General features: G+C 62.4%; 2 protein-coding genes across 4 annotated transcripts in view; both read right to left on the reverse strand.

The window, feature by feature from the left end:
* Window positions 1-7: 7 nt before the first annotated feature.
* Window positions 8-2,784, reverse strand: TMEM115 (transmembrane protein 115). Its single transcript, XM_021529143.3, has 2 exons — window positions 1,881-2,784; window positions 8-1,174 (listed from the first exon to the last, which is right to left on the reverse strand). The coding sequence occupies exons 1-2, from the start codon at window positions 2,732-2,734 to the stop codon at window positions 970-972; spliced, it is 1,059 nt and encodes a 352-aa protein (XP_021384818.2). The 5' UTR covers window positions 2,735-2,784; the 3' UTR covers window positions 8-969.
* An 840-nt stretch (window positions 2,785-3,624) lies between these two features.
* Window positions 3,625-12,195, reverse strand: part of CACNA2D2 (calcium voltage-gated channel auxiliary subunit alpha2delta 2) — a 217,815-nt gene continuing 209,244 nt past the window's right edge. For all 3 annotated transcript variants that reach the window (XM_021529147.3, XM_021529146.3, XM_085590685.1), the window contains 15 exons: window positions 10,007-10,104; window positions 9,715-9,805; window positions 9,521-9,583; window positions 9,314-9,417; window positions 9,130-9,228; window positions 8,934-9,028; window positions 8,644-8,691; window positions 8,176-8,247; window positions 7,873-8,025; window positions 7,703-7,755; window positions 7,542-7,597; window positions 7,336-7,459; window positions 6,625-6,734; window positions 6,341-6,429; window positions 3,625-5,727 (listed from right to left, as the gene is read on the reverse strand). In XM_021529147.3, the coding sequence (XP_021384822.1) occupies window positions 5,599-5,727; window positions 6,341-6,429; window positions 6,625-6,734; window positions 7,336-7,459; window positions 7,542-7,597; window positions 7,703-7,755; window positions 7,873-8,025; window positions 8,176-8,247; window positions 8,644-8,691; window positions 8,934-9,028; window positions 9,130-9,228; window positions 9,314-9,417; window positions 9,521-9,583; window positions 9,715-9,805; window positions 10,007-10,104 (1,384 nt within the window). In that variant the 3' untranslated portion in view covers window positions 3,625-5,598. The remainder of the gene's footprint in view (window positions 5,728-6,340; window positions 6,430-6,624; window positions 6,735-7,335; window positions 7,460-7,541; window positions 7,598-7,702; window positions 7,756-7,872; window positions 8,026-8,175; window positions 8,248-8,643; window positions 8,692-8,933; window positions 9,029-9,129; window positions 9,229-9,313; window positions 9,418-9,520; window positions 9,584-9,714; window positions 9,806-10,006; window positions 10,105-12,195) is intronic.

Consider the following 12,195-nt stretch of genomic DNA (forward strand, 5'->3'; position numbering starts at 1 on the left):
GAGCCAGTGCTTTCAAAGAACTCTTTATTAATACCCAAATGTCTGTGTTCTTCCCATTTGACAAAACCTTCTCGTGTGGTCCTTTAAAAAAATAATCATGACACTGCTGATCCACATCCCAGGCTGGGAGTTGCCCACTGGATCAGGAGCTGTGGAGGCTGTCGCAGGGAGCATCCTCTCCATCCAGGAAAAAAACTCCACTAACAAAGAGGGAGGGAAAAGAAAGGGGGAGCCCATATTCTACCTGCAGGAAAGAAAACCTGCTGCCAGAGGAAGCAGCTTGAGTCCCACTGTAAAATTAATTCCAGCTTCTAGTGTAATCTGGCAAACAGATTAGCCAGGGAGCAGCCAAGGGCAGCAGCTCCCCACAGGGGGAGGGGGCAGGAGAGGAAGGAGGAGAGAATCCTCACCATGCAAAGCCTGGAGCTGGCAGTGCTGGAGCACCACCATGAGGGGCTGGTGGCCTCTTCCTGCCCAGTGTCCTGCCCCCTCCTACCCAACAAACTTCTCACCCGGCCTGGTGAGCTCCTGCTGGGGCGGGGAGAGGCTCCCCAAGGGAAAGACATTTGTAAGAGAAACCCACCAGCCTTCCTATTGCCTCAGTTAGGGCCAAAACTACCTTCAGAAAGGAGAAAGTAAGTGTTGAGTGCTCTGGCAAAGCCCTGGCACAGAGGAGAAGCTGACTTCGATCCCTCGAGGGCCAGCACAGCGGCTTGGGGCAGGGATCAGCCCCGTGTCCCTGTCCCAGAACAGCTCCTGCTGTCTGCACGGCCTGCCTCGGCTGGGGGAGTGGCTCCAGGAATTCCTGTCCTCAGGGTGGTGGCAGTGTCACTGTCCGGGCGCCTGGTGCTGGCCGCGAGCAGCAGCGAAGCGTTGCAATGAGGTATCCCCCTGGCTGTGCCCGGGAGGAGTCCCCGCTCCCAGCGGGATTAGCAGCTCTCCAGCGGAGACAGGGCGGGAAGGGGCCGGTCACAGCTGAGCCGGGGCGTCCTGGAAGCTGATGAGGTTGGACTCCTGGCCAGGGCTCTTCCCGGCCGTGCTGGGGTCAGGCAGCAGAGGGCTGTCAGCCTTCGCTGCTGCTGCCGCCTCCTCCTCATCATCCTCCATGCTGGGCCAGGCTGATTGGTCCTCCACTCGCTTCAGCCGCTCGTTCAAAGCCTTCAGGGCCAGCTGCCTGCAGGACAAGGCACGTGGGCAGGTTAACCCTGGGTCACTGGCGCTGCCCCATGGGGCACTGTGCAACTCAGTCCCCGGCTTCTTCCCAGCAGGAAAGGGTGGGGTCAGTAGTGCTGGGGAAAACCTGGAGAGCCTGGGACTGCTCCACAGAAATCCACTCTGGCTCCCAGACTATTCACAAAGAGTTTTCATGCTACGTGGTACAGCCAGAGGCTGTCAGCACGAGAGCAGCTCCGGGAATGGGGAATAAAGGCATAAAGCAGAGCAGGGAAAAGGGAGTGCCAGCACCCTGTCCAAACCCTTCTGCCAGAAGTCAGGAAGGCCAGTGCTGGCTGTGCTGGAGGGCTGGGGTGTGGGGCTGACTCACTGCCCTGTCCTGGGCCAGGGTGAACTGGTGGAAGGCTGCCACCCCTAGGCTGCACCCCTTTCTTCTGCAGGGACCCCAACCTTGTCTGCCCCTTTCCCAGGATCTCCCCTGCCTTACTATTGCTCCTCCACATCTGGAAGAGCGGGATAATGTCCCACCAGCTCCCTGAAATGCTCCTCACCACCTCCATGGCAGACCACATGGAGAAGGCTCCTCCTCAGCCCCTGCACCTAAATCTCCCCCCTCTTCCTTGGCTGGATTTTAAACCATACCCTTTCTGTCCCCAGACACGATCCCTATGGGCAGGGAAGGCCAGGCAGGGCAGGGCAGGGGGTACCTTCTCCTCTCGGCGTCCTGGGGGTCTGTTCCTGGCAGGCTGATGGTGATGGAGGACGGGGCACCCACGTCGTAGCGCTTGACGGTCTTGCGGCACAAGCGCACCTTGACCAGCACGCTGTGCACCAGGTTGGCCACCAGACCCACCACGGGCTGCAGGATCTCGGGGAAGAAAGTGGCGAAGGCAAAGTGGTCGCTCATGTCTCCGCGGCCTCTACTGTGCCGCTGGTAGAAGCGGAGATAGACCCAGCTGGAGAGGAGCCCGAAGCCGTACGAGGCCAGTACATTGCTCTCGACGAGGGCAGCGAGCCGCAGCAGAGCCAGGAGAAGGAGCAGGAGCATGGGGACAGCCTTCATTCTGACCTGAGGCACCTTCAGTACGGTGCTGTCCCCCATCGTCTGCTTGAGGGCCACCAAGACCCCCCCGAGGAAGCCCAGGCCGCCGTGGATGCGGACGGCGAACAGATAGTGGAGGTGGAAGGAGGCCACATAGGTGAGGAAGTAGGCGAGGGCCGCCAGGAGCCCCACGGAGATGTTCACCACGGCGAAGAAGACGAGGAGCTCCAGCGCGCCCCAGAGCGGCTCCAGCAGCCGCCCGGCCGTGCCCAGCGTGGCCAGGCTGGCCGCCAGCCCCCAGGCGCGCTCCTCCACCAGCCCGTGCGTCAGCAGCGTCCACACCCAGAAGTTGGGGGGCAGGAGGTAGCCGGGCGTCACCGCCAGCCCGTAGGCCGTGTCCAGCCCGAAGGAGAGCAGGTACAGCAGCACCGCGGCGGCGCTCAGCGACTTCACCACCACGCTGGTGCCGGCCAGCGCCGCCAGGAAATGCTGCCGGGCCACCGGCAGGTACCGCCGCATCTTCGGCCCCGCGGGCGGCACGGGGCGGCCCCGCGGGGGCTGCCCGGCCCCACCCGCCCGCCGCCCCGCGCAGCCCCCGGCCGGCCCCGGTCCCGGTCCCGGCCCCGGCCCCGGTCTCTCCCTCCGCCGCCGCCCCGGGCCAGGCCGCGCTCGGACCGTCCGCTGGGCCAGGCCGGGCGCGGACAAACAGGGCCGCCGCGCATGCGCGGAAAGGGGGCGCCGGGGCGGGGCTGCCGCGGGGGCGAGGCTAGGGCGCCGCGGGGCACGTCGGGACTTGTAGTCCGGCCACGTTGGCAGCGCGGGGCGACGCGGGACACACGGACGGGGGACACGGGGGAAGAGTGCCAGGGAGGAGAGACAGGGACATGGGAGGACACCGACACGGGAGGACATGGGACAAACGAGCGACACGGACGTTGGGGGGACACGGACACGGGGGTCACGGCGGGGGGTGGAGAAGAGGGGTGGCAAAGCACGGTTATGGGACTTGAAGGACACAGTCATGGGGGTGCGTACATGGGGGGCACGAACCCCGGGAAACGGGCATATGGACACGGGTGGGCTGGACACGGAGGGCACCCGGGGACATTGACCCCCTGCAACGGGGGGACACCAGGACACGGGCATGGAGTGGGGCGTGGGAGGGGGGACAGAGTCCTGCGGGGCCACAGGAAGATGGGGGGCAGAGCCCCTGCTGTGCCCCAGCCCCTCCTGTGCAGGGCGGGCTCTGCGGCGTCCCTGCCTGTCCCGTGTCCCCGTCCCCCCGCGGTGCAGCAGGTGTCAGGGCAGTGTCCCGCCTGGCAGGAGCCCCCCGATATCCTGTGCCCCCCAATGCGCTGTACCCCCCCAGCAGTTCCCACGGCCCCGGGCAATGACGCAGCCACCGCCTGTGAAGTGAAAATATGAACATTATTTAATAACTGAGTCTCTGTAATAAACCATTTGAAAATATTTTACAAGGAGTCACACACACGATATCTTACAAATTCTCTTTTTGTTGGTTTTTTTTTTTTTTTTTAGTTTTCCAACTCTTCTGTACAAAAAAAAAAAAAAAAAAAGAAAGGAAAAAAAAAAGAAAGGAAACCCAAAGAAATTAAAAATAAATTAAAGAAAATCAATTAAAAACCGAATGCCTTTGAATGAGCAGAGAGAAGCTTTCGGGTGGGGACAGGGCAGGAGATGACCCCGGCGGGACGGGGGACCCGGGGCCACACCGCCCGTTTGTCTCATTGGTTTTTAACTTAAAATAGACTATATATGTATATATTTATAGGTATGTATAGTGGTGGTTTTCTGGCAGAGCACCTAACTAGACTACAGAAGTACACACACTCCCGGTAACACAGAGCCATCTGTTCAAACACGGTTCCCAGAGACAGTAACCAAACACACACTGAAAAAGCTACAAGCAGAATGACCATTAATTAACCCCAGCACTAATTAGCGCCTGGCGCCCTCCCCAGCCCCCCCGGGGTGGCCATGCCGAGGGGGCTCCCCTGGACCCGGTTGATGGGGTGGCTCTGAGCGGGGTGCCCCGGGGGGGTGAGGGTCCCCAGGGCTGCCCAGGGACCCCCGGCACTGCCGGGAGCAGCGGGAGGGCGGGTGCGGCACCCCGGGTGTCGCAGCTGTCACCCCGGGTGTCGCAGCTGTCACCCTGCTCTGGACCCCTCTAGCCCCGCGGCACCTCTCCTGCTTGACTTTGTGGGCTGCAGCGGGGTCTGTGGGGTGCCAGGGCAGAGCAGCCACGCCGTCCCCCTCGTCGGCAGCCGGTGGATTGACTGGGGGGACGACACCCCCGGTGGGCGCCCCGGGGTGCCCCGGTTCCTCGGGGCCCCGCCGCGGGGCCACCCGCGCCCAGCGCCGTGTGCCAGCCAGCAGCTCCCGGTGCCGCGGGACGGGCACGGGCGCCTGGCACGGCCCTTCTGGGGACAATTGGCACGTCCCGCGTGGGGCGTGAGGCGTGACCCACTCGGGGACACAGGGCACGTCCCCCAGGGGACAAGCAGCACGTCCCCGGCCCGCGCGGTGTCTTTGGCAGGGCAAGGGGGTCCGGGCAGGGCTGGAGGCGGGGGGCAGGGCTGAGCGGGCAGGATTCACAGTGATCTGCAGAACGGAAAAGAAACAAAATACATTTTTTCCCCTCCCTCCTTTTCACCCCAGTATCTGTGCCCAAGGACGGCTGAGCCCAGCGCAGGGGCTCCATCGTGCCACGGCGCAGGCAAAGGCCACTGCCCCCTGTCCCTGTCCCTGTCCCTGTCCCTGCCCGCTCCCAGCCCACAGGGATGAGCCCTGCGATGCTGCAGCTGCCCCACACGCCCTGGGGCCGGTACCGCCAGAACAAATGATACTGACCCGCACAGTCAAGTCCTTTCTTTCTTTCTTTCTTTCTTTCAATTTTTTTTTTTTTTTGACTTCCCCCCCCTTTTTTTTTTTTTTGTTTGTTTTTTTGTTTGTTCGTTTGTTTTCCCATGTGTCCTCCTTGCTGACAACAAACCCCGCCGGTCTCCAGGTGAAAATGTTGGAAACTCGATGTAGAAAGATCTGCTTTAAAATCTTCAGGCTAAAAAAATAGGCGAGGTGGATGGGGAGGGTCGCGGGCGGAGGACACCGACGCCACTTTTCCAAGTCCGAGTGGCCGGGAGGGCGCGACGCCGGGGCACCGGGCACCGTCCCGGCCCCCGCCCTGCCGGGGAGCCCCTGTCCACACCCCGACTCTTCTTTGGCTGCGGCCGGTGGGAGAGCCGGGCGGCACCCGGGGGGTCCCCGAGGCGGCGGAGGGGACGTCGCTCCCCCTCCACCGGGCCGGGGAGGGGCATGGAGATGGAAGTTGAAAGAAAAGAGAGCTGGCGGGGGCGGCCGGGGGGCTAAAGGCAGGCGGCCGGGGGAAGTGGGTGCCGGCTGGTGCTGGAGTAGAGGAGCAGCAGCTGCAGCGAGAGCAGGACCCCCAGGGAGGGGGAGAAGGAAGCCCCTCGGCCGCAGTCTGAGGTATCTTCCTGAGTGGGTGAAGAGAGAGGGGCCGTGGGGCACCCCCAGCAGTGCCTCGGCACCCCAGGGGCGCCCACTGCCCTGGCAGGGGCATCTGCACCTCCCTGCAGCCCCGAGAGCCTCCCGCCCTGCAGCACAGCCCCGGGACCACCCCTGCTGCTGCTCTCCCCGGGACCCCCGTGGCTCTGCTCTTTCCCCCATGGCACTGCTCTCCTAGGGACCCCTCATAGCTGTGATCTCCCCAGAGAATACCCCGGGGCTCCTGACCCCTCCTCCCTATCCTCCCAGGGCTCCAAATCCCCATCAGAGGGTCCCCCCACAGCACTGCACCCCCAGGGATCCCCTCATGGCTCTGTTCCCCTCGGGGGACACCCCATGGCTCTGCTCCCCCAGGGGGGATGCTCACCTTTCCACTTCCCCCTCAGGGTTCCCCTGGGACCCCCCCATGGCTCCATTCCCCTGCTCAGGGGGAAACCACTGTCCAAATTTCCCCCAGTGGAGCAGCTCCCAGGGTACCCCCCCATGGCTCTGCAACCCACCAGAGGATTCCCACTGCCCCCACCCCTTCCCAGGGGCCAGCCCCAGCTCTGCTCCCCTCCTGCTCCCGCTGCCCCCACGTACTGTTGCATTGTAGTCGAAGCAGATGTGGGGACCTTTCCGGTAGCGGGGCCTGTCCACCAGCTCACACTGGTTGGGGTCCCTCGGGGGGGCTTCGCAGGTCAAGGAACCCACCAGGAACAGGGCTGTGGGGGCTCGTAGGGCACCCCTAGCGCCTCTGGCCATGGGCCAGCTCCCTCCAAACTCCACAGGTCCTTGTCACCCTGTCTGTCCCACAGACCCCACGTGTCCCCCCACCTCGCTGCCACCACATTCCGGTGGGATGCAGCTGAGACAGCAAAGGATACCTCTTACCTCTGCCTGCAGCAGCTTGACAGACTCACACTGGCTGCAGAGGGGCTTGTCAGCCACCACGAAGAGCAGGTTGGTGTTGGCCAGTCTCTGTGCATGGAAGAGCCTGGGGGTGCGAAGGCAGTGGGACCCCTCTTACCCTGTGCCCCAGTCCCTGCCAGACACCAGTGCCAGCCCTGCTGGTGTGTGGCTCTGGGGAGGCTGAACCAGAGCATCTCCCCAGACCCAATTTCATCACTGTCCCTGTCCTCCTCCCCATCCCTGTCCCCAACTTCATCCCTATGCCTAACCTCATGTCTGTCTGCATTCCCATCCCTGTCCTCAACTTCTTCCCTATGCCTAACCTCATGTCTGTCTGCATTCCCATCCTTGTCCCCAGACTTATCACCATTCCCTGCCCTGGCCTCCATCCCCATCCTCATCTCCACCTCCCTCCCCATCCCCATGCTGGGGGCTGCCAGGGACTCAGCCCTGATGGGCTTCCAGGGCTTGCTTCCACGCAGAGGCTCCCTGGGGACACCATCACCACAGCCCATGGGGACACCACTTTTCCTCTCTGTCCCCGCTCCGGGTATCACAGTCCCCCTAAATGCTGCACAGCATCTCCTACTGCCCCCACACAGGCTGCTGCACGGGGATCTTGGCACAGGCAGCCTCGGGGGTGTCCTCAGCCCTGCCCAGGGGAGGGACAGCGGGGATGGACCCACCTGGAGCAGTTGCCGCAGTCGATGATGGCGTTGTAGGTGGCGTTGACGGTGCTGAAGTAATACTGGGTCTGCTTCATGATGCAGCTCGTCTCCCTGGCCTCCATGCCGTCCCCCACCACCTCCTCTGTGCCAGCACAGCGCTGTGGGCCAAAGCCACCAACCCCCCCACCCTGCCCACCCCAGCTCAAAGCTCCCCAGGGACTGACCCGTCTGGAACCAGCTGCTGTAGGTGAGGCTGTACAGGAACTGCTGGAACAGGGACCTGGGGAAGCAAAGTGTGGCCACGTCAGGTGTCCCCGCCCCAAGGACACCCCAGTGTCACTCCCCAATGGGAATGGCCCCAGGGAGGGGACATGGCAGGGCTCACCAGGCTGCAGCCGAGGTCCACCAGGCGAGGCTCAGGAGATCGGCCACGGTGGGCTGGGGGCAGAGAGGGAGCGGTGAGCCAGCAGGTCCCCATGAGGGGCACTGGGGACACACTCACGGGTCCCTGAGCTCCCAGAGCAGCTGGAATGCACCATCCCTGTGGGTGCTCACCACGAAGACGCCGCGAGGTGCCGCACCCGTGTTGCTGGGGGCCTCGGGGGCACAGACGGACTGGAAGTCGTAGGACTCCTTGCGGGCGTAGAAGGAGTTGTTGTAGAGGGCAGACATCAGGTTGGCATCCACTTCGCTAAAGAACTTGCCCACCTGAAATGGAGACACTGAATCTGCACCCAAATGCCACATTGGCACTCACTCCCCTGGAGGGACTCGAGTGGGGCTGTGTCACAGACACGAGCTCAAGAGTTCAGCTCCTCGCTGGCATCCACGCCCAGGAGAGCTGCAGGCACCACTCACCTGGTACCAATGGTCCTCCTGGTTGGAGAGCACCAGGAAGCCCCCATCATCGATCAGGACACAGATGAGGTCCTGGGGAAGAAGGGCAGTGTCAGCCAACCCTGACCATGCCCAGGGCAAGGCAGGACCAGAGGAGGAGGTGGCAGGCTGTCAGCCACAGGGGCAGTGCAGTGTCCCCAAGCTCAGAAGCATCTCAGTGCCAGGAGCACCCATGCTGGGTGCAGGGAGCAGGAGACACCACCCACCCTGGGGGTTTAACAGCTCTCTCAGGGGGTGCATGGTCCATGGGGCAACACTGTGTGGTGGGCTTCATCCCTGTGTGGTGGGCTGGGTCTGGCCAAGCTTGGGGAGCAGCAGGGCACAGGGTGGGTGCACAGGCTGAGTAAGCAGGGGACAGGGACCTCTCCCACCTCTCCCAGCCATTCCATACAAACCCACCAGCTGCCCCTACCTTTGCCCACCACCCACCTTGTTGTTGGCCTCACAGTCCATCTCACAGCTGCTTGAGGGGTCACACTGTCAACCAAAAGCAGGGCAGAGGGACAGGTTAGCAGGATGGTCATCCCCCCAGAGCTGTCCTCCCAGCCAGACAGGGACATGCAGGGTGGTGTCTCCAGAGGCTGGGGACAGGTACCCGGAGGAACAAGCCCATTGCAACCACAGGCACCATGTCCCAGCACTGGCCCCCAGCAAGCAGAGCTCCCTCCCTGCCCTGTCTCCAGCCCTGTTCCCTGGCTGTGCCAGGCCCCAGGACATACCCGGCGGGTGCCCAGCTGGTCCCGGTCTGTCCGGTTGCTCGCCAGCACTTTGAACTTCTCAGCCCAGGCCTCCAGGTCCAGCTTCACCCCCACCACTGGGGAAGTGGGGAGACAGGGGAGTGGGGAGTGAGCTGTAGCCTGGAGGGGTTGCAGGGACCCCCCAGCCTGGCACCAGGGCACTCAGCTCCCTGCCTACCTGCGGGCTTCAGAGTCTTGCCCCCGATGCTGAGCTCCACGGCGGTGCTCACCAGGATCCCAATGGTGTTGTTCTCCAGGTCCAGCCCACGGTAGCCAGCTGTGGAAGGCAGGGGTGACACCAGGGGACACATGGAGCCAGTGGCAGCCTGGGTCACATGCTGTTGCCCTGAGCTGGCACCCACCATCTCGGTAGGGTGGCTTGAAGATGTAGCCCTTGTTGTCCAGGCTCCTCCGGTAGAAGCTGGCATTGAAGGGCTCTGGCTCCTCCTCCCAGTCATCTGCAGCCCTGGAAGGGAGAAGCCACAGCCATGACTGTCACTGTCACCTCTGGTCCCACCAGAGATGGCCCAGCAGGAGCAGACACGTCACTGAGCTGGGCAGACACTCACTTGTTAGGGAAGATACGGGTGATGCCCCCGTCAGTGGCTGCGAAGACAGCCAAGAGGCTGTACCTGCAAGGAGAGGGGCCAGGTACACCATCCATCAGTGGGGCTTTGCTCTGTCCCTGCCTCCACAGCCCATCCCAATCCTCATCTGTCCCAAGACAGTGCTGCCCACCCTGGGCCATCTCCCCATCACCTACGTGTTGAGGTCCTGGTCCTTCCAGACTTGATCCACCAGCTGCTGTGTGATACCCGTGTCCAGGATGAGGTTGTGCAGGAGGAAGTTGTCGCCTTGGGTGGTGGACAGGAGGAGAAGGTGAGAGCTGACACCATGAGGGCCACCCATGTCCCCTGCTCTGCCCCAGCACCCACTCTGCAGCAGTTGCCAGGATCCCAACCCCAGCACAGTTTATCCCCTGCTCCATCTCCACCTGAATCCCCATCCACCCTCGACCCCCCAGCAGCCCCCCAGCAGCCATCCCAGCTACTCACACTGCTTGGAGTCTGGGGTCACCTTTTCCATGAGGGCAATAAAGTTTTCCAGGAATTCGGTGTTGTTATCCGACAAGTCGAGGTCTTTGCAATACTCTCTGGGGTTTGGGGACAAGGTTTGTCGTTCGTGGGGATGGAAAAGGTAAGGTCAGTTCTCCCCCGGGGCCGGCGGGGTGGGCGCTGGCTGTGCTGCCAGCACCCAGGCTTGACAGGGACACAATGGTGGTGATGTGCCACCTCTCCTGAGAGTGTCACCCCGCCAGGGGAACTGGCTGTGGGCATCTCTACAGACTGCCCAGTACCAGCCCCTGCTGCCTGCAGTGCTACCAGAGAAGCGTCACACCACTCACCGGGTCTGTCACTGCCACAGGCACTGAGGTACCCTCACCTCTGCCAGGGCAAGGTTTGATGGATCCTGGTTTGCCCAGAACGGTACAACACCGAGTCCATCTCTCCCCATAGTGCTGGGGCTACTGGTGGGACTGGGTGCCTCTGACACCGTACTTACCTTTGGGGCTATGCCCACCCTGCCCTGCACCTGTGGCATCCCAGGGATTGTGGCTCCATTGTGGGTGCCAGCAGGGATTTGCCTCGGGATTCTCCATAGCTGCACTGGCAGCACCAGGCAGGCACTCAAGGCTGTACCTGTGCCCTTTGCACAGATGGTTGGGTGCTGGCTGAACCCCAGCTGGTGGAGGTGGGTGCTTGCCCATGGGCATCACTGGCCCTGAGACACTCCTGGGACAGGCAGTATGGTGACTGCCATGTCCCTGCTTCAGTCTGGAACACCCTGAGCGCAGAATCCCAGCCCCACCGATGCCAGGGACAGCTGTAACCTGTTGGTCACCACGAGACTCTGACTGGGTGGCACATGTTAGTGCCACCCTGGTGTGCCAAGAGCCTCCTGTCCTCAGCAGTGTGCCTGTGAACAGTGCCAGGGTGCTCAGGGCTCCCCCACTCACAACCCCTGACTCTGCCAAAAACTCTGTCATTAAGAGGAAAAATGGAGCAAAGGGTGTCAGGGAGCATGTCCACAGGGCAGCTGAAAAAGGTGAAGCACCTTGCCCAGCTCAGCTCGGCCCCTTAACCCCTATTTGGGAGGGGAACAGCCACCTAAATATCTCCACCGACACGCACAGATACAGGTACTCACACACCCACGGGGGACGGGGGATATACGGTTTCTGAAAATTTCCAGAGGCCCTTGGGCGCGGCAGCGCCAGCGGCAGATCATACAGTCGCCCTGGGTGCCAGGCACGCCCTGGCACACGGCCCCCCCTGCCCCTGCCCACAAGGGGGCAAGGGGGCTCATGGAGCCGCTCTGGGGGCACCGAAGGGCTCGCCCTGACTTCCACACCCAAAGTTCTTTCCAGCTGCAGCGTCTGCAGAGCCCCACACTGGACACTGAGCCCAGCACTGCAACCTGAGCAGCACTGTGGGTGCAGACCCACTCCTGGGGCCTTGGGCTCGGGCATCCCCTCCCTATCCATCCTCTCTGTGTGCTTACGGGCCAATTTTCGGTAACAGCGCTCCTGTTCCTCATTCACGCTCTGTTGTGGCTCCCATGTGCCCTGGACTTCACCCCCACTGCCCAGCAGAGGGCCTGGGGACTAAGCTCCCCAAAAAGCCAGCGCTGCACAGTGACTGTACCTTCTGGGCTGGTTCACCCACTTGCTGTGAGTGACTGCTGCTGTGGCCCGGCAGGGTGGGGGGTACCCGCAGGTGGCCGTGCTGGACTTCGACCCACAGCAATTCCCAAAAGCTGCACTGGTAAAACATCCCCTAACAGGACGTTTAATTGCCATAACGACCTGTGAGCACACAGGTGATTAGCTGGCGATGTTAATTAGGGCTGGTCAGAGATTGCTCTGTAGTAGCAGGAAGGGCGGTGTGCTGGCAGAGCCATGGGGCTCCCCAAACAACCCATTCAAGGATGGCCCTTCATCCCTGCTAGTGACAAGACTGGGCGGCATGGCCCAGGCGAGGGGACGTATCTGTCCGTCAAGGGGCCTCTACGCTGCCCTCATGTCCCCAAACCTCTGGGCATCCCGAATTTGGGCCGAAACCTCCCCTCCTTCTCCCTCCCCCCCGCAGCCAGCACGACTGTATGATGCCGCCGGCGGCCCCTCGCTCGGCAGGGATTTTCAGAAACTATACCTATATATGCACGCGCAGAGGTCGGGCTGCAC

This window comes from Lonchura striata, chromosome 12, assembly GCF_050655825.1.
Source record: "Lonchura striata isolate lonStrDom1 chromosome 12, ASM5065582v1, whole genome shotgun sequence".
NCBI lineage: Eukaryota > Metazoa > Chordata > Aves > Passeriformes > Estrildidae > Lonchura > Lonchura striata.

Bases quoted from the DNA above. Each gene is read 5' to 3' on its own strand.
- TMEM115 (XM_021529143.3), bottom strand. From the start codon at position 2,734: ATGCGGCGGTACCTGCCGGTGGCCCGGCAGCATTTCCTGGCGGCGCTG. The intron at 1,175-1,880 runs GTACCCCCTGCC...CTTGTCCTGCAG, and splicing joins CAGGACGCCGAGAGGAGAAG to GCAGCTGGCCCTGAAGGCTT.